The 20932-nt window shown below is 35.6% G+C and overlaps 1 protein-coding gene across 1 annotated transcript in view; it reads right to left on the bottom strand.

The window, feature by feature from the left end:
* The window catches only part of LOC112053257 (BMP-binding endothelial regulator protein-like), an 87042-nt gene that overhangs the window by 11052 nt on the left and 55058 nt on the right, over positions 1-20932 (bottom strand). Inside the window, exon 4 of the mRNA XM_052881797.1 lies at positions 3095-3365. Coding sequence (XP_052737757.1) covers positions 3095-3365 — 271 coding nt within the window. The remainder of the gene's footprint in view (positions 1-3094; positions 3366-20932) is intronic.

Here is a 20932-nt window from a genome sequence, read left to right as displayed (position 1 = left end):
CGGAACCCTAAAAATGTAGGTATCTCTACAATGGGCAACAAAATATCTATAACAAGGAGTAGGCAACGCGTTTATGCACGTATATACTGCTCAGTAATGGCAATGGAACTCGATGGTCGTTACCCTGTATGTTTCTGTTCAAACTGAATAGTCATACGCTCAAGATGTGCAGTACGCAGACCGCTTCGGTGCATAATGCAATTGCGACAATAAAGGCACTTAAGTCTGCAGAGTACCTACAATAAAAGCGTTTTAAACAATCCGAGTCTCTCGAACTTTAAATACACAATTCAGTATACGTCGCTCAAACGTATTAAGGATTCAACGCTTAAGAAGCAATGGGAATTATTTACCTCACGTAGATATCGCTTGTTAATGAAGAAACCGAAATCATGAATGAAGCTAAAACCCAATAATTTTTTGTGCGCCGTACGCGATTGCAATTTAAAAGACGCAGTAGTTAATTGGACGCGATGTGCAACCATAAATGAAATGACAATTGGTTGATTATGTAACCCGTGATGGAGAGATGTCGGCGGTAAAAAAAATTACAATGTACGCATTTATGGCGTCGTTTTAGCTCAGTTATGTAACGCCCATAAAATATTCATTACACGCCGCATGCGTATATCACAAGATAATTATTTTAATTTCTCGACCCGTCGCCGCAGACATGGCCAATAATAACGATAGCACTTGAAACGTTAAAAGAATTCAGATGAGTAACCTTTTGTGTGTTGGAAAAAAGGTTTCTACTCGTATTGTAGAGCTTTAGAATTTCCAACAATGAGACAAACCGAATAGCTACCTATAACCTGAAAGTACTGCTTGGAATTTTTATGACTTTAGAATACCTATTGTGACATAATACACACTGCATTTAAAAAGCAATAAACTTAACAAAAGATTTCAAAAGGCTGTTCAACAAATCCAAAGAATTTGTTTAAGTTTTCAGTAATTAAGTAGCTAACGCAAATTAGAATATAAGACTATCATCAACAAACGATCTCAATTAAACTCATCGATTTCTTTTTTGCCTTAGTTTAAATATTCCTGATTCACAATACCTACTATAAAAAAACACTAAAATCAAACTACAGAGACCAAGTTGTATTTTCATATAAAGTTGTATCTAATATATGTGTAATTATAAATTAAAGATGCTTCAACTTGTATAAGACATCCATCAAAAATACCTACTCTGTTTTTATAAAACACATACCAGAATACGACATCAGAAATATATTATCTACAGTGAACAAATAATAACTCATTCGAGCTCACGAGTTTTCGCTCAGTCCCTTAACAAAAAAAAAAAGAAACACACGAGTCTGATAAGGCTGTAATCGTGAAAGAATAAGATGTAAAAGAAGCAAAAAGCCTAATGCACCGTTGGGATAAAACAAATAAACAGGACACACCTCGCCGTTCCCGCAGCCATGCAGACGTCGGTCGCTTTGAGCCGCAGACAAAAACCCACCCGCCTCAACCTTTTAAGTAGGTTGTTAACTTTTTGATTTATGGTGAATAATAGAGACGCAAACGCCGTGGGAGACTTCCCGACCATTACAAACACATATAATTTTAACGAACCCCCGTGAACATAATAAGTTCTGCATCTCGAAACATAGGTTGGAATCATTTCTTTTGTCTTAATTATTTAATACTCTTTATTTAACCGAACATGCTTTGGGTGGTCCTTTGTAAAAGTATGATGTTTAACGACCACTGCGCGATGTGTGTCTGTGTACTTTATAATTATTACATCGCAATATTATTCTTGAGAGCTTTTATTGTACTGAACTTGACGTTACTAAAGGCCGAGTCAATAAAACGACTGCTCGCACAACAAACACTCTTGACTTTATATTAATAACGAACAGATCAATAAGTCACTTTGTTGGCTGATAATAGTCATCGTAGTGTTATGTATGGAGTCGAGAGGGACGAGTTATTATTGCCGGTCCCATTGTCTGCAGGCGCGCTAGGCTACTGCGCAACGTCTTGTGTGTTATGCCATTGTCAACCTCGGCGTGTGGGCGAATCGCGGCCACCTCGGAACAAAGGTTCATCTTAGGGCGTTCGCAGGCTATATTGGACGACGACAATATTATACTCAGAACGTGATGCATACGATTTAGATAAGACAGAGCAACATCACGTTTAGCTTTTTTTCCCTCTGCACGATATTTGCTTCGGATCTTTTATTAATTCGGTCCTTCGATTAATTGGTGGTCGATGCTTTATTTAATACAAAAAGAAGCTAAATAATTCAATAATTCAACAGAACAGAGGTCCAAGAAGCCTTCGGTTATTCTCGTCCGGGCAGCGGGTAATGAATAAAATATACAGGCAATAAAACGATAGGTCGGAATGTGTCGGCCATTTTCAAAAGCGATTCTGTGCCGTCATCTCGAAAATTACTATTATTTGATTTTGAATTAATAAACTTGTTAAAGTTTGGGAGCGGACGTAAATTGCTTGCCTTTTTGGTTTTGTTGAGTTCGCATGCATGTCGGCCTGTTTGTTTTTGAATGGAATTATAGGGTTTTTTGGTGCGTGCCCGTTTGGGTGGCCGCGCGAGACAGGGCTGCGCCGGCCTGCCAGGTATTATATTAATTTGTTGAACTTACTCGCCTTTAGAATCACGATGGGAAAACGCAGCGTGAAATTGAGGTTGCATTCTCAGTTTTTTGACCATATTACCTTACCGAGTGATTTCACGATAAAATCATGCATGTACAAATTAGATAGTTAAATGAAAATTGATGTGCTAATATTTTCGCGTTCTCCGTGCCAATGTACCAGTAGCTCTTGCAACAACCCTCCCAAGGTATCACAACCGCGCAATCCATATTAGAATCTATACTAATATTATAAAGCGGACGAGTTTGATTTGTTCGTTTGTTTGTTTGATTGATTGAACGCGCTAATCTCAGGAACTACAGGTCCGATTTGAAAAATTCTTTCAGTGTTAGATAGCCCATTTATCGAGGAAGGCTATAGGCTATATATTATTCTCTTATTCCTACGGGAACTGGAATTACGCCGGTGAAACCGCGCGGTGTCAGCTAGTATAGGAATAAATGATTACCTTCACAAACAGGACAATTATAATGTGTATGTCTCTGATGCTTCGGCGAGTCGCAAGGCACGTAGCACTCCGGGCGCGATATAGTCACGACTCCCGCTTCGCAGCGAAGCAACTTCCCATCGTCGTTCCACTCTGTGTGCGAAGCGTGCTCCGTGCCGTTGTACCAGCAGCCCTTGCAGCGCGCGCAGCAACCCTCGCGAGGCATCACAACCGCGCAGTCCTCCATTAGAGCACACTCCTCTGCACCCTTGCGGCACTCCACAAATCCGTTCTGTAATTAAGACAGAAGTTCTGTAGAAATGAGGGTTCGAGTGAGCATTTGGTGAGCAGGGAACAGGGCCGGCCCGTCCATACGGCGAACGGAGCAGTCGCTCCAGGCGCCAAATCCTAGAGAGCGCCGAAATGATAATCCTTCTCAACCGTAGACTGTACTGCGCCTGATATTCAATTGGTCACCCCAAAGAATGGTCGAGATCTTCGCGTTTCATTCTTACTTTACACTCATAATTTAATATATAGGTATCTACATATTATTAGGAACAAACAAGAGAGGTGCCATAATTGGATCTCGCTCCATTTTAAAATTTACTTCGGGCCGGCGCTGGCAGGGAATACAAGCGGGCCAGAGAGAATGGGCGGAAGGCGCCAAAAAATAGCCAAGTGTTCCTGCAACGCAGCTAACCGCCAAAAGTAGAGTATCATCACAACACTTAGCAATTGCGACCACTTTTAAATATGACCTTGGTTTCCCTTTCCTAATCAATTGAAAAGCAATAGGTATGTGTAGTTAGGATAATTGGCCGGCAGGCGGTGATTAACTCAGGACCTCTTGGTCTGGGTCAGACTTAACCGTTGGCCTGTTTGAAGATCTATATTTTTATTAATGGTCTAATTAGCCTTTGGTAGATAAGTGACGATAGAAGCTAAAGCTGATTTTTGTTCTACCCGTAGAGTAGATCAGTTTCTACAGCTCGTTAGATCGCTTAGCGTCTTTGCCGTAGGGACGAATATAAACTTCACATCAGAACTTGCAAAGTGTTCCGATTTTTCCGAGGAGAAGTGACGTGAGAAAAAATCAAACCCCGTTGTAAAACTAAGCCCAAAAGGTTGTCAAATGAAGTAGTTCGCATAATATTAGATGGTTAAATGGCGGAGTGCCTATTTAGTAAGGCTCTACCTTATTTTTATGATCATTTTAATTATTTCGAATATTAGTGTTTCATTCTGACGATCCTAAACGAACGAGTAGGCATACATAAATAATATATTGCGTAGATTATAAATACATTTTGCACAATCTATGTAGGAAGTGCATTTAATTAAATTGTGTGATTAGGATAATAACTGTACAAATTAGTTAATCTTAAAACCTTCGATTAAAATGTATATTCATTTATATTTAAAGAATATAATACAAATATAATACTTTATTTTTTTATAGAGACGACCTCCGTGGCGCAATGGTATGCGCGGTGGATTTACAAGACGGAGGTCCTGGGTTCGATCCCCAGCTGGGCCGGTTGAGGTTTTCTTAACTGGTTGGTGGGAGGCTTTGGCCGTGGCAAGTTACCACTCTACAGACAAAGACGTACCGCCAAGCGATTTAGCGTTCCGGTACGATGTTGTGTAGAAACCAAAAGGGGTGTGGATTTTCATTCTTCTCCTAACAAATTAGCCCGCTTCTATCTTAGACGCTTCATCACTTACTATCAGGTGAGATTGTAGTCAAGGAGTAATTTGTAACTAATAAAAAATATTAATCACATCACACTATCACACTTCACACTATCACACTTCACACTATCACACTTATATTATGAAGGCGAAAGTTTGTGTATAAGTATACATCATCCCGGAAAAATGCATCGTTCCCGCGGGATTTGTGAAAAACCGAATTCCACGCGGACGAAGTCGCAGGCGTCCGCTAGTGAACTTATAAAGCGCTACATCCACGAACAATTCTACTCTATACAATTTTCAAAGATACTTTATTCGATGCAAATATTGAAATGATCTCTATTATTAAAAAAATACTATGTCTATTAGCCCCTAATAGACATAGTATTTTTTTCATAGACATAGTATTAGATTCGTTTTAATAATAGTATGTGCCAGATTTATGATATTGTATCAACATGGAATTATATTGTATATTTATCCTAAAAATACTAAATACAAATTACTATAATTTTATTTTGTGGTCAGGTGTAAATTTTTATTATATTATTTTATAATATTTATATATAAAAAAATTAAATTACAACTCTGAGGTAAACAATAGTTAGCTTACTGGGTATAGGATTACTTGGAAGCTCTACCATAAGTGGTTATGAAAGCACCAATATAATTTTAAGGAAAATTAAAAAAAAACTATAAAAATTTGGAAAATATTCGACTTTTCCCAAAAGACGCCGAGCATGGCTCTGTCGCCCTGATATTCTGTCTATACATTGGATCGTAGAGGTGGGGCTTTAGTTTAACATATTTGGGTAGAGTACCAACGTAAGGAAATTAAATACGTTCAAGTCAAGCAAAATAATTTGCCGTGTTTCAACCGCCACGCGGAAGTAATGTTTTTCCTTATTAGTGTATATTAGTCTATTAAAGATATAACTTGGCACATATTGTATGATCTTTTGAAATAAACATGCGTATTTTCCTTCAGTTACCTACTATTTATTGTTTTATCGGTTATAGTTCAATGTTATTATTTATTAACTTCCTAACTGATTACGTTAGGTTTCCTAGAAATAATAATTGTATTATTTAATTATTGTAATAACAGTATTTATTTACAACGCTAGTTGTAAATAAATATACCACTGCGATCAATAGTTATATTGCTCGCAGTTTCCGCCCAAGTCTATCCGTTAATTTATATCCCTAGCGAAAATTACCGTAGATCAAACTTTAACTTGGCAACCCTTTGTCATGAAGCTAACGGTGGAATTCATAGACGTTGTAGGGGCACCCTCAGTGGATCAATCAGCCGCTGAGTGTCGAATTTCACCTCTATTTGTTTGAGAATTTGACACTCAGCGGGTGAATGATCTCCTGGGGGTGCCCCCACAACGTCTATGAATACCACTGTAAGAGACTCACGACTGGGATATGATTCCTCATGCATTAGAAAGTATCAAAATTACGTTTTGTATAAATATGTATGTTATAATAGCTATGTTTTAGCTCACGTTTTACATTTGGACATATTTTGTGGACTTTGACTCTTGAAACCTGCTACCTTCAAAGCCACCACATCCCAAAACCATAATTGATTGCCGTAGGTACAGGGGCCCAGCTACGCCATATCAGCTGTATCAATGATACTGGGCCTCCGAACTACGGAATACACTTTCGTGTGAAACCAAAAAAAAATAATCAGTGTTTTTCCGGGAGCGTGCGCCCAAAAGTTAAAAACTTCCTACACAGGTTAAGTCTCTGTCATATTTATTTTTAAGGTATATTAAGCAGCCAGTCATGAAGTGCATTTAATTTCCAAGCTCTTTTATCGTTTATTTAATGAAATCATTAACAATATACTCGTAATACGACTTTTTCTAATGCGTTGAAAAAACTTTGAACTTTTTGAGAGATAATATGCCCGTGATGTTTAGTGGTAGTTTATATTATTGACGTATGCAATTGCCCTTAAAAAATTACAATTTTTTATATCGTTGGGTGATTTTACCTACCTAAAATTACCTACCTTTTTAAGAACATTTTTTTTATCTAGACTTTTATTAATTAAGGATAACAGTAGTATAAATTATTAAATCTTATTTTATAGATGCGAGTTTAAAAGGCGTTTTTATATATGCTTTGATAAATTATTAAAACAAATTAATCTGCTTCCAGCACGATAACATTAATGGCGTTCCATTGATTGACTATTCAGTGGAGTTACATTCGTATCTTGCCATGTAATAATGTTTAAACGAAACTTTATACAGACAGCCAACGACGACTTCAAATACCTATTATGGAATAACAGTGACGATGCAGTCCTTTCAGTGAGAATAAGCAGACACTGGTCAAGTCATCTCGACCTAAATTATTGTTGAACCTACGACTAAATCTAACTAAGTACCTAAATACCTATATTATATTATAATATTGTTAATTGCCAATATACATGATACGAGTATAGTTCTAGTCTATAATCTGGTTAAAGCCGAAAAGGAAGAAGTATCAAAATACTTTTACCTTGCCCACGAGATTACTGTTTGGAATGTTGGGTCAACTATTATTGTTCCGATAGTTGTTTCAGAATTCAGGCAATAGTCTTTTATATATATTATAGCTTCGACCCACAGCTTCTTAAGAAGCTTTCGCTTAACTGTTGGATCAAGAGTCGGGTACAGAAGGCAGTGATTCTTGACGGTGCTCACAATAGAGTAGGTTGCTCACCATGAAGCCCTGACTACCGTTTGCTTGGGCACTCGGATTTGGGAGGGTTGATTTTTTTTATAAATTATAATATAAATATATATAAATATATAAATATAAATATAATATAATAGTATTCTGTATTATATTTTGTACTAATAATATGTTATTAAAAAAACAAGGACAACTTAATGAATGAGAGTGAATGTTAATACATATAATTATACCCCCAACCACACTTCCCAGAAGTGTAAAAAGACTTCTTAAAAAAAGAAAAAAAAGAGCCAAAGAAAAGCTTAGCGTTTCATAGCTTGACGCAAGAATCATATCCAGGACCTTGTGATATGTAGCCAAATCAAATAGACTAATAGATCAACGACGACGATGTATGAGGAAAAAGAAATAGATTGGATTTGGTTGACGAAAGTCACACATGCCGTTAACCCTATTGTTGGTAAAGCTGCTCTTTCATAGGTTCATCTCAACCAGCTGATAGTTAAATATATACAATACACAGGTGTTCTTTTGATCAGCAACCTAACGGTTAACCTACGCATAATATCAAAGTTTGAGATTTAACGAGCGCCGTGAGTGCCATTTCAAAATTATTACGTAGGCATTAAGCAAATAAAATAATTACCATAATAACAAATTCAAGGAGTTTCAAGCCATAAAATTCCAGTTAAACTAATTTTATTACGAATACAAATGTTATGAATCATAGAGTAATATTTCAGTTAATGTTATATATTATAATAATAAAGAATTCTGAATTAACCCAAACGTATTGGATGTTACGTATTCTCACGGAAACGATTATTTAATATTTGAGTGCCGACGGAATTTTGTTATTAACATCTCGGTTGGCAGACACGATCAATATTGGCGGCCAATATTTACACAAATCTGTACACTTTTAACACCAAACATTGTGTCCTAATTTGTATGTGTCCATGGCCCCGAGGGGGGAGATCCGTAGCCTCGAGTGCGGTTAGTAACGAGCCAACTACGTGACCGTGTGGCGCTCACACCAAAACCGCAGCTAAACCGCACCATAAGCGGTTAGTTTCGTCTGGCCGCTGTAATTTCGCATGTCTGACCTTTACGAAATGAGAGCACAGCTGCTAATCGGTTAATAGAATGTTAAGATGAATATTCATGGAAGCCCTGACAAATGGAAATGAAAATGAAAAATGAAAATATACTTTATTGTACACCACACAGAAACATACGATACAGAAAAATAATGGAAAGAAAGAAAAATGCACAATAGGCGGCCTTATCGCTAAAAAGCGATCTCTTCCAGGCAACCTAACGAAGAAACTAATAATAAAAATTATAAAGATATAGGCTAGGGTGTACAGAGGTAATATATAAAAGAAAATAACGCATAAAAAAGAAAATAGTTAAATACTTATGTAACAAAATACTAAGAAATATCAACATATATAATATACAATACGATACATATACCATATAATACAAATTGTATATTTACAATATTTATACATACGTATACGAGTATATATATAAATATAGATATATAATAAATATAAATGTATAAAAATGTAAAAAAATATATATATAAACATGTCATAAACACAACAAACCATGACGATAATTATTAAAAAAAAAAAAAAAAAAATACAAAATTTAAGGTGGAAAGTAATGTTTACCAATGAGCCCCTTGAATATCGGTAAAGATTTCGCACGTCTGATATCAGGAGGGAGAGAGTTCCACAGCCTTACGGATTCGACAGCAAAGGATCTAGAGAAAAAAGAAGTACTATGAGTGGGAATTTTTAAGATAAGGTTATCGTCAGAACGGAGTGAACGACAGTGAGTATCACTAAGAAACTCAAACCGTTCTTTCAGATAAAAAGGAGTATAGTGATGGAAAAGAACAGAGTATGAAAGAGAATGGACTGGACACTTAAATATTCATTTTTAACAGAAACGCGCGTACATGGAATCTTTGACACCAATTTGTTTCATATCCCACTTCTGATAAAAGGAGCACTATTCTATTAAGATTTAGAACCTCAATAGCTCAACGGTAAGAGCGGTCGGTCTCACCACCGAGGGGTGGTGGTTCGATCCCCGCCCCGTTGATCTATTATCGTACCCACTCCGATACATACAGTCTTTCACGAAGGAGGGGAATCAAATATTGGTCATATTTAAAAAGATGTGTCAAATATTCTTTTTAAAAATAAAAAAATAAAATTTTTATAAATAATCGGGTTACCTTTGTATATTTATATATTCCAAAATTACCTACTACAAACTATTTTCGTTTCATTTTGAAGATTTATCGAGTAATTAATTTATTCTTCATTTGATTCTTAAAGGCTAATTAACTTTCATGACAGATTTAACACTAACTGTCTCAACTTTTAAACGACCTGTGTTGAAAGGTTAATTTCTGTGTGTTAGGCAGTTTTCCATCACGTATGTTGCGCTGAGGATAAAGCGAAGCTAAACTATGACAAGTTACTACCAAAGCTATAAAAAATAACCAATTGTGAAATTTCACATACACCCATTATTTCATGCTTCATCAAACTATGGCAAAAAGTTTTACAAAATGCAAACTATTAAAATTCTACATTTTTTTTTTCAACACACATTCAAAATGTTTGAAGGAATTGCGACGGTAGTTAGACAATCACAATTTTTTTGCTGCAGATGAGTTTCTTACAAGTTCTATAAGACACACCTCTGCATCTATTTTAATAAACGTGCAGGGGTAATATATGCTCTATTTTATGTGTACTACATTATATTAAATAATGGCCCCGTCGACAGATTTAAGTACATTTATTATTAGCTAACGTAAATATTTCTCTATTAGAGCTCACTTCAAAGAGCCGCTTCAGAAAATCGGTCGGAGCATTGGAAAACAATAACCGTGCAAGCGACCTCGTGTTTAATGTTATAAAAAATACTAGGCTATACTTGCAACTTCGTCTGAAATATCTAATAGACTCCGCGGCACAAAAGAAGTCCCGCGGCTAAAACCTGAACTAAAATTGACAGTGCCTTACACAAATTACAATTATATAATGATTTATTTATTTTGCTATCATCCGTGCAATTGCACGTTGTAGAGTCAACATCTCCTGAGGATGCTCCGGTTTCGGGGTGAAACGTACGTAGAGAGTATTTTGTCGGACCTGGGTGACGTTGTCGCATGGGTTCGTCGACTTTTCGCAGATGATAGCTAAATAAATAAATCATTATATAATCATGATGAACTTCCGCAAAGTAACGCCTGCTTCTATCCAATATTTAAATTACAATTGACATTAAGATTGCCATTAGAAAATGACAATAAGTGTCATTATGACATTTAGCGCCGCGTCTACGGGACTTATTTCGTGGCGTGCATTTTGCATTTCAAATTCAAAATATAAAGTAACATTCCTGAGTTTTTGCGGGCAGTTACTGACTTGTTAAAAGTGCTTATAGGTACCTAAGCCTACACGAATTGTATTTGATTTGATTTACAATACATTCGAAGCTCAGTTGCAGTATTTCTGTAAGGCGTTAGAAATAGCAAAATTGCTTTATTAAGAACTTACAAGCAATGATTTTTGTATTCCATTTCAAACAATACAATATTCCGACGCAAATATCTGTCGAAACGTAATGGAGCTTCGATGCAAAATGGCTTATCGCCTTTTAAAATAATAAAACTATTGTGTGTAGTTTTCCATTATGAACTTTCAAAATATTACAGTTTTAAGCTATTGCATAGCTTTAATCGCGGGCTTTGAGCTCGGGGACCGAATCAAGAAATTCCGTAACGAAAGTAAAAAGCATTAAGTTAACACATTTCGAAGTTTTCATATCGACCCAAGTGTACAAGTGGTGTGAAAGTAATGGGGCAAAACCTATTAAAACAGAGTTCGATTTCAGCTCAACGTAAAGACATTTTTATTTTTTTTTTAATTTATGTCCTTTTATTTTTTAATAATTTCCAAACAAAAAAAAATATGCATAAGCTTTACCGAGGCAGTCTTCGAGTGCCACACATTTTTTTTTTAATTTTTTTAAGTATATTTGCCATATATTTTTTAAACATGAACAATTTTCCCGTTACCTTTTAATTAGCCGGAAAGACTGAAGGCATAGAAGTATTCAATTTATGTTGTGTTAAAAGTAAGTATGAAAATCACTGTGCGCTGTGCACAGTTTGCGGCCAGTTGCCATTTTACTAGGTAGGCGAGTAATAATAATTAATTACTTTTTTTTTTGTTTCATTTTTGTATTATATATATATATATATATATTTTGCTTAAGCACAATAATTAAAATTAAATTGATTTTATGTATGCGTAGTAATAAGTTTGGTATTAAAGATTATTTATTATTATTGTTATTATTATTTGAAAACGTCCAATGGACGATGAACGATTTCACGACCTCTGTATATTAAGAAAAGTATAAGTAAATAGTATTCTTGCTGTAAGATATATAAACACTTAATAAATTTTTCCATCTACGCATTTAGTAGTTCAATTGAGGAAATATGGAGTTGACGACAAAGTAACAAGTTATTTAATTATTTGTGGCAAGAATAAATAAACCACAATGTGGTTTCGCTGGTGATGGTCGTTATTTAATTCATGTTATTATTCAGTATAATACATATTTACTGTGGTTCTTTTTTGTATTATCTGTGTAAGTAAGTTCTGCATGTTGTTTTTTTTTAACCCCTGAAGCCGCAAAAGGTGCGATGAAGCGATTTAGTTTTTTCTTTGCATTAAAGGTGACTTATGTGCGAATATTCTGATCATGTTTGATGAAAATCGGTTGAGCCGTTTAAAAGTTATGGGGGGTGAAAGTGGGGAAGAGTCACCGAATGTCGTCAAATATACTCGAGTTAGGTCTCAAATGAAAGCGCAGTGAATATTGATAACTTGATCAAAGATGTTCTTAGCTTTGTTGGATGAGAAAATTGCTGGTGGGAAAATTGGAACTTTGTCATCCGATTATATAGATTGGAATAAAAAAATCACATTCGATGATATAAAGAATTTCTGGCATAAAAGTCTTTATTATTGATATTTTCATGACCCTCGGGGGATTTTCAAAATTTTCAATTTTATCTACAATCGTATTAATTCCACATGCAATGCCATTTCGTAGAATTTTCATATTAATGTATCAGTAAGTAAATACTTTGCTTTAATAATATTATTTGATTGTTTGTTTGTTACGATTTAACTCATATACTTTATCCCTGTAAGCTATATTTTCATTGCCGTTTTTATCAGGGAACGGAAACTACGCAGGAAAGACCATGCTAGTAATAAAAGGATACACATATTGCCCTTACAATTGGATTACCAGAAAGAACCATTAAATTGTCGGGAATTCTCACCAGATAAACATTCAAACTAAAGGGCTAACTTGTAAAGAAAAAAAAAATTCAAGACGTAGTGTAAAAATGCCTTTACAATGCACCCATTATCCATAGATCACTATCTGACTAAGCAGCGGGCATTGAAAACAAAAGCATTCACAGTGTTATCAGCTTGTGTCACTGTCTACGGAATGTGCCACCCGTAACATTTCCTACGTTGTCCGCGTCATTTTGGTTCGTCATAACACGACCGTCAGATAACGCGTAGACGCATAGGTGATGGAAGTCAATTGAAATTAAGTAGCGCAGGAATGTCGAAAATGGAATGCGTGAAAAGAATTTTAGGCGCAAATAATTTTGGGCATACGCAAGTGCGTAAATCGTACAAACCGTAATCGATAAAAATATGGTATATATAAAACCATGCCCAAAAAATGGGAAAGATTTTTTTTTTTTTTTATTCTTTACAAGTTAGCCCTTGACTACAATCTCACCTTATGGTAAGTGATGATGCCGTCTAAGATGGAAGCGGGCTAACTTGTTAGGAGGAGGATGAAAATCCACACCCCTTTCGGTTTCTACACGACATCGAGTGAATATGCCTCTCTGTTTTAGCTTCAATTTAAACTTAATTATACTACACTAACACATCTATAAAAAATATTATTCACAGAACGGTAATAGATCAGATTAGGACTGCAATTGAGGCAAAAGTTATCTTTTGTCAATTGCAGCGTAACCTAACAGCTAACCATTTGTACAATTTCCATCGCCTTCTCAGATAGTGGTAATGACAGCATACTATTGTAATAACTATACATTATAATAACTTATACAGTTACATATTTCAGCACGGCTATTCTCTAACGATGCTTTGTATAACTCGTAAGTGCGAGTTTCGCATTCACCGCTATCTTTCTCATTCTATAGTATCGTGTTAAACAGAGAGAGATAGAGGTGAAATCGAAACTCGCACTTGCGAGTTATACAAATAAAATATCGATACAGAATAGTCTAGCAGTATAGTAATTACCCGGTCCTTTGAAATCGTTATAAGATATTTGGATATTTGTATGAATCAAATGATATATGAGTTAAATGTTAGCGTCAATTTAAAAAAAAAAGTAAGTTCCGTGTTTGTGAGACAAGTTGACAGACTGAAAGTCAGACACCCGAGAGATAAATTGACTGATAAAAAGGTCAAACTCACCCACTTAAGGTCTGAGACTTCGGTCAATTGAAAGCTGCCAAAACAAAGACAGTAAAAAATGATATTGCTGTAACGAATTAATTAATTTAGTATTTTAAAGACGTAAGCACATTTCTCAGTTATCACGAGGTTAACTTATTACAAAGGTTATTGACCGCAATAATTTATGAAATTTTAGTATTGTTTTATTGAAATAAACTCCTTTCATACACGACCTACTGCATAATAGCAAGACACATACACAGAGGGACATGGGGACACTGTAAAGTGTAAAGGATTCTTGTTAACTACGGAACCCTAAAAAATATATTGAATAAATTAGGACAATCAACTGCATTTGTTCATGCAGTTGATTCATGTATATAAAAAAAAAGCTTTGAAAGAATCACATCAGGAAAATGCTGTAAAAAAAATAATAGATAAGTCCAAAACTACTATTATTCAACGTATATTTTATTTACATTATATTTTACGACAGCAACGCCACTTCCCGCAGCGCTGATAGCTACTGATAGTTGTCCGATATTCCCTGTTTCCTGGACTTTGCGCAATTAACACGAATCATGTTTCCACCTTTATTACGCACTTCCAGTTTTGACTGCCAAACTTTGAAACAATAGCTGTAAATACGTAATACGTATTGGGCCAATAGATTAGAGTTTTTAGAGGTATAGCAAAATAATAGGTATATTATTACAATTTTAATTTGCCCATTTGGTCATATAAATTGGTATCAGTTACATGTTAGTTTTTTAAAACATTATAGACCCGCTACTTATCGTAAATTATCTAAAGTCTTAGATTAAATATAAACATAATATGTCAATAAGTCTGTAATCCAATCGTATAATAATTTATCCAAATCCAAATTCAGTCAGAAAAGTCTAGACAGAAGGGCTTAGGTCTTAGATCATTAAAATAACTGGACTTTTCTTATATGTATATGGAAATTCAGAATTGAGTGACATATAATATCTATGCATCGATTGATAAAACTGGTTTCTGTTAAATTATACTTAGGCGCTTTCGACTATGAGGAAAAACTTTTTTTTGGTTCGCATTAAATTACAAAGTGGCAATATAAATAAAAATATGGTCTTTTAAATAGCATTATAATTAGCGTTATTTACGCGTCATGGGCGAAATAATTCCGATGCGCGGTTTAAATCGTTTTAAAACTTACGTTATCTACGAATTTACATAATAGATTCGCGCGAAGCTCAGACTGCTCGGGGACGTGGCGACACCGCGCGCCATATTTATGAGATCGCTGCACAGGGCCCGTGCAACTTTCAGCGGAAAAAACGCTTTACACTTTCTACGAATAAAGATAACGCACCCAGAAAATTTTACCAAGAACTAGTTTTTGCTGATCAAATATTGTTTTTACTGATTTTGTAAATTAAACGTTTTTCAATCAAAATGTCTAAAATTTAATCAAAATGTCAAAAATATAACAAAAAAACAATGCACAGGACACAGAAACAGGTCTTTTTTCTGACAGTCTAAAAATGCAGTCGTGCAAAATGTTAATATTTTAAAAAATATAAAAACTTGATTACGGTTTACTTCAAAACCTACACCGGCAAGATTAGTTGAATCCAATTGATATAAATATTGATTGAATAGGTAAGGTACATATTATTTATTAAGCATCAGTCTTTCTGTAAAGTTAAGTTAAATTCTGTAAAGTTACAACTATGTGTGTACATCGCTCATTTCCATGACAACTTCGTTGTGAGTGACATTTAATTTTTGGCATACCATAGAAATAAAAGTTCAAATTCTAATAAAACTTGTTATTGGCGTATATTATTTTTTATGAGTATAAAATAGTGGAATCACAATGTCATATACATATCGAAGTTACATCAAATTGGTGTTGTGTGATACAAGTTGGTGTTGAACTGTATTATACGACTGTGTGCTTAGTTTTAAATGTTTGTAAAATGGTGATAAAAAAAAATAAACCTTGGCTGAGTTTGTTTTGGGCTCTTCCCGGACCAAGACGCATTTGGAAACCTCGTAACTTTATTTTTAAGTTTTCGACTACCACCATAAGATTTAATTAAATTATAACATAATCCTGACTTTTCAAAAGTGCTTTTAAAGTAAGCCTAATTGAAATAAATGAATTTTGAATTTGACATCGTACAAAATAGACTGCTCCGCTCCGCTTTACAAATCGCTTTCCGCTTGCACGCGGTCGCTACCCGTCCATATCAGTACGCATACCTTTCCGTCGATATCAGGCTGATTTTGTTTTCTGTTTTGTCGCACAATAAAATTTTATATTCAGCCATAGAATTTTATTGCCGAAAGTTTGATTGGCTGAATTAAGTTCCTTCGCGAAACGACATGTTTAAAGATTACCTTCGTAGTTTATAGTTTTGTACTACTGATGCAAACAGTTATTTCTTGGGTTGTTTGTTTTTGTTTTAGTTATCGAAAACCTAAGGAAACTTGGTGTTATGAACAACTCTTTTTTGATCGAAAATCGAACCCTGTTTGAGGGTAAGTATACATAGATAAGTATACTTAGATAGAAATACATAAAATGACAAAAAAAATCGTGTAAATAAACCTTATTTATTACATAAATTTCTGTACTTAATCCGCCCTGTGTCCATAATGGGCGCATGATATTTTTTTAAAGAATATCAGCGTATTTTTAAATAAGATGATGGGAATGATGGGGATATGTTTATATCTAGGGCACAGTAGATATAATAGGCCTCATGTGCCTTAATTACTTTGTCAGTTTCTGAACTGCTTTCTCTTTCTGCCACAAACAGCAATGCAAGAAACATTTATAACAAGCATTTTTGAAATGTAAAGTTTAACTATCTCAGGCTCAGTTTACAAGCTTTTGATACGTCAGTTGACTATTTATAAAGATTCTACCACCGGTTCGGCAAGAAGCTCAACAGTTGCTCTTTCGTAGACTATTTGTAAAGACTCTACCTTCGGTTCGGAAAGTAGGTAGTGCTGTGAAGTGCGAGCCGTGGTGGCTTGGCTTACCTCACCCACGTACCTACTAAGTGGACAATTTAAATAAGAGCTAAGCAAAAGGAAACTGAAGTTTTTGCTTCACATAATTATAACTATGTAGATTTATACGAATAAAACTGTATATGTAGGTATCTAGTGTAATTGTATCTAGTATCTAGAGTAGTAAATGATCCCGGGGCGATGCAAGGCCAAATGTGCACGCAGGCTGCTTGTGCCGTTTTGTGTGGCGCCTTTAATCTTAGACGAAGAACGCATCGGGAGTTCTAAAGTACATGAGCATACGTAACTGCGGTGTAATCCAATATTAGTATAATGTATGAGTAATTGTAACGCCAGTTATAGGCTGTGCACGCAGATGCAGTTCAGAATGGTGTAAAGAATTTTGCAAGCCTAATAACGCGATTTATTTATCTAAAATCTTATAGATAAAAAAGTCTTTTAGATAAATTACACAAAAAAAATATTTGTACCTTTTGCCGTGGAGACCCTTGGCCATGGAGTCGCAGTGCCAAAAAAATTTACCGTATCATTTCACCGCGGCTAGTTGCCTCGACTGGTGACAGAAGGGCTGGCTCATTTTTTGCGCAACGGATCAGCCTGGCTGTCCAGCGCGGAAATGCAGCCAGTATTCTTGCCACCATTCCACGTGGGCATGATTTGCATAGTTATTAGGATAAGTTAGCTTAAGTTCCTTATTGTATTCTTTAAAAAAAAATCAAAATGAAACTTCAAATAAAAGACGCAATAACCATGGCCATGAAAAATAAATAAATGGAATTAGGCAGTGCATATAATGCGAAGGAAGGACAACAGGTGGGCTACAGAAATTAACACTTGGTGCCCAAGATATAATAAGAGAAGAAGAGGAAGACCATTAGGTGAAGAGACGACCTAGTAGAGTATATGGGCCTCACGTGGCACCAAAAGACAAATCCAAAACTGTGGAAGAGTTTGGGGGAGGCCTTTGCCCAGAAATGGGATGGGTTATAAATAATATATATAATAATAAATAAATAACCAGGCAATAAATAACGCGATAGCCCAGTAGGTATGACCTCTACCTCCGATTCTGGAGGGTGTGGGTTCGAATCCGGTCCGGGGCATGCAACTCCAACTTTTCAGTTGTATGCATTTTAAGAAATTAAATATCACGTGTCTCAAACGGTCAAGGTAAAACATCGTGAGGAAACCTGCATACCAGAGAATTTTCTTAATTCTCTGCGTATGTGAAGTCTGCCAATCCGCATTGAGCCAGCATGGTCGACTATTGGCCTAACGCCTCTCATTCTGATAGGAGACTCGAGCTCAGCAGTGAGCCGAATATGGATTGATAGTGATGATTCGAACCTCGTAATCTGAAGCCACATAGGGTAACCACTAGACTTACGAGGTAGTTGGCAGCATAACAAATTAATACATAATTATTGTAAACAAAATAGAACAAAGGAAAGCTAATAATTGTAATTTTCTTTTTTATATGTCACAGTGATAATTGCCAGTAATTACTCGTACATCGAGATGTCTCAGTCTATGATTTTTTCCGGCAGACACGCGCTTCGTCTTCCATGCAATCCACTTCGTTTATTGAACGATGTAACTAGTCCCAGGAATTTTATTTATACTCACTATGAACCAATTTATGAGAATGGAATACTTCTCTATAAGTACTCGTAATATTGGAAACACATAGACATTCATATTATTATCAAACTTTATGAATGGCCCACTACAAGAGACAAGCCTTCCTTATTATAAGAGAGGGGTTCTGTGGCTTAAGCCCACCAACCTGTGGCATTGTGCGTTGTCGAAGAAAGAATAATGTTTGAATCTATTACACTTTTAGATAGATAAGTAGATAGACATACTTTATTTGCACACCACAAAGACGAATACTAATGAAATAGGCATACAAAAGGCAGCCTTATCGCTAAGTAACTTTTAGATGTTAAACATATAACCCAGGACCCACGGCTTAATGTGCTCTTCGAAACCAAACTAACTTTCCAACTCAAGGGTGCTGCTGAGAATCTGGAAGTACTTGGAACTTGGAAGATAGAACATACGAGTAACTGATATTAAGTAATATTGTATTGTCTGAACCAGGACTCGAACCCTGATCACATGATCTAAGGCCATGTAAACTAACCACTGGTTTAGCGAAACAACTTAACTATCGTATTGTTTACCATGTGCAGAACTTACTGATCTATAAAAGCATGGATATATTTAAGTATTTGATGTATACTGTCAGTGATGAAAATAAAGTTAAACTATAAGAAAAACTAAACATCACAAACTTTAGTTTCTCTAGTATTAAATACATTACATGATAATAGTACAATCATACAAATGTAACTAAAATATAAAGCAATTGTCCGTTGCAACGAAACTTACATAACAAACCAAATAAAAATAAGTCTATATATAATAATACTACATGGTAATAAATATTAAGACGGCGCGCGAAAAGAGATAAAAACAATGTCAAGACCACATCCGCATTGAGATCGTTCGGTTGCTAAGCGAATATTAAATTAGAGATTTCGTGTACTTTTCCTCTATCAAATAAAATGAAGCTCGAAAACGAAACTTTGAGTGACTAAATCAAATGTCGAGTAGTCTATAAATTATCGAATGGTCTGAATTAACCGTGATTTTTGCATCATAGCAAAACATAACAACAATATCTTTGATGTGTGGTGTGTAAAAAACACACGTTGCTAGAAGAACCGGTGCGACCGCATACCGCGCGCGCGCTCACGGCAAGGCCTTGCTGGCACCTGCGCTGCGCCCGCCTCTCCTCTCACCCACTTTCACGTGGCGACTGACGACATCGCTCACCGACACCACCGTGTCATCTCTGGATATCACCCCTTAACTGTTAAAAGCACTGTCATTACGCTTACTGACAAACAATTTGACTATTGAACTTATGCGGACCTCCGCATCTTCGTTCGCGTAGATAACAATTTTAAATTGTACGTTTAAATCTCCCTCATGGATTACTTTATTTACAGCATTAAAATCTGTTGCTTCGTTTATAAAAGAACCTTAACTGATAAAGACACTCAAAAGCTTACTGACAAACAAATTAGACTATTGAAGTCATAATTCAGATTAATCAATAATATACGGAACACGATTGTGTCGTAGCTGCTTCAAATATAAATTTCAAAAAGTAATACATTCTCGAGTCAGTACGACACGAACCGTCGCATCAGTAATTTTCAATATTTTGGAAGAAAAAAATAAGATAAACAAACTATCAAGGTGACGCGTGATTTGTTTTTTTAATGGGTTTCGCCGGCTTCAGTACGTTGCTTGTAAAGACTCACTCTTGTTACTCTGTGGTTAAACTGGCCGATGCCCGCAAATTCTTCAACATGGAAAACAATGTCCACCCTTAGACCTCCTTAATCCGGCCCTATAGCAAAATCCGTTCATAGCGGACGTCTACTATCTATAAACTACCTCCTTGCTAATTTTAATCATTCTACGTCAAGCTGATTTCAAATTTCGTGATAAGTGACTGTTCGCGTTTATAAATTCAAGTTATCCTTCCTATGGAATTTCTATCAGATTATGGTACCTGCATTAAAATCTGATGAAAACTTTAAAATAATTAAATGTACAGACGACGAGAAGCAACTTTGTTTTAGAACTTGTTAAGATTTTTGTTAATTTACTATCAAGCGAGTGTTAAATAATAAGTGAAACAGTTATATGACAAGACAAGCTGACGCCGCGTGGTTTCACCCGCGTGGTTCCCGTTCCCGTTCGAATACAGGGATAATATATAGCCTATATAGCCTTCCTCGATGAATGGGATATTTAACACTGAAAGAATTTTTCAAATCGG

This window comes from Bicyclus anynana, chromosome 5 (assembly GCF_947172395.1).
Source record: "Bicyclus anynana chromosome 5, ilBicAnyn1.1, whole genome shotgun sequence".
NCBI lineage: Eukaryota > Metazoa > Arthropoda > Insecta > Lepidoptera > Nymphalidae > Bicyclus > Bicyclus anynana.
Note: the sequence above shows the minus strand (reverse complement) of the source record. Positions and strands in the feature narration are given on the sequence as shown.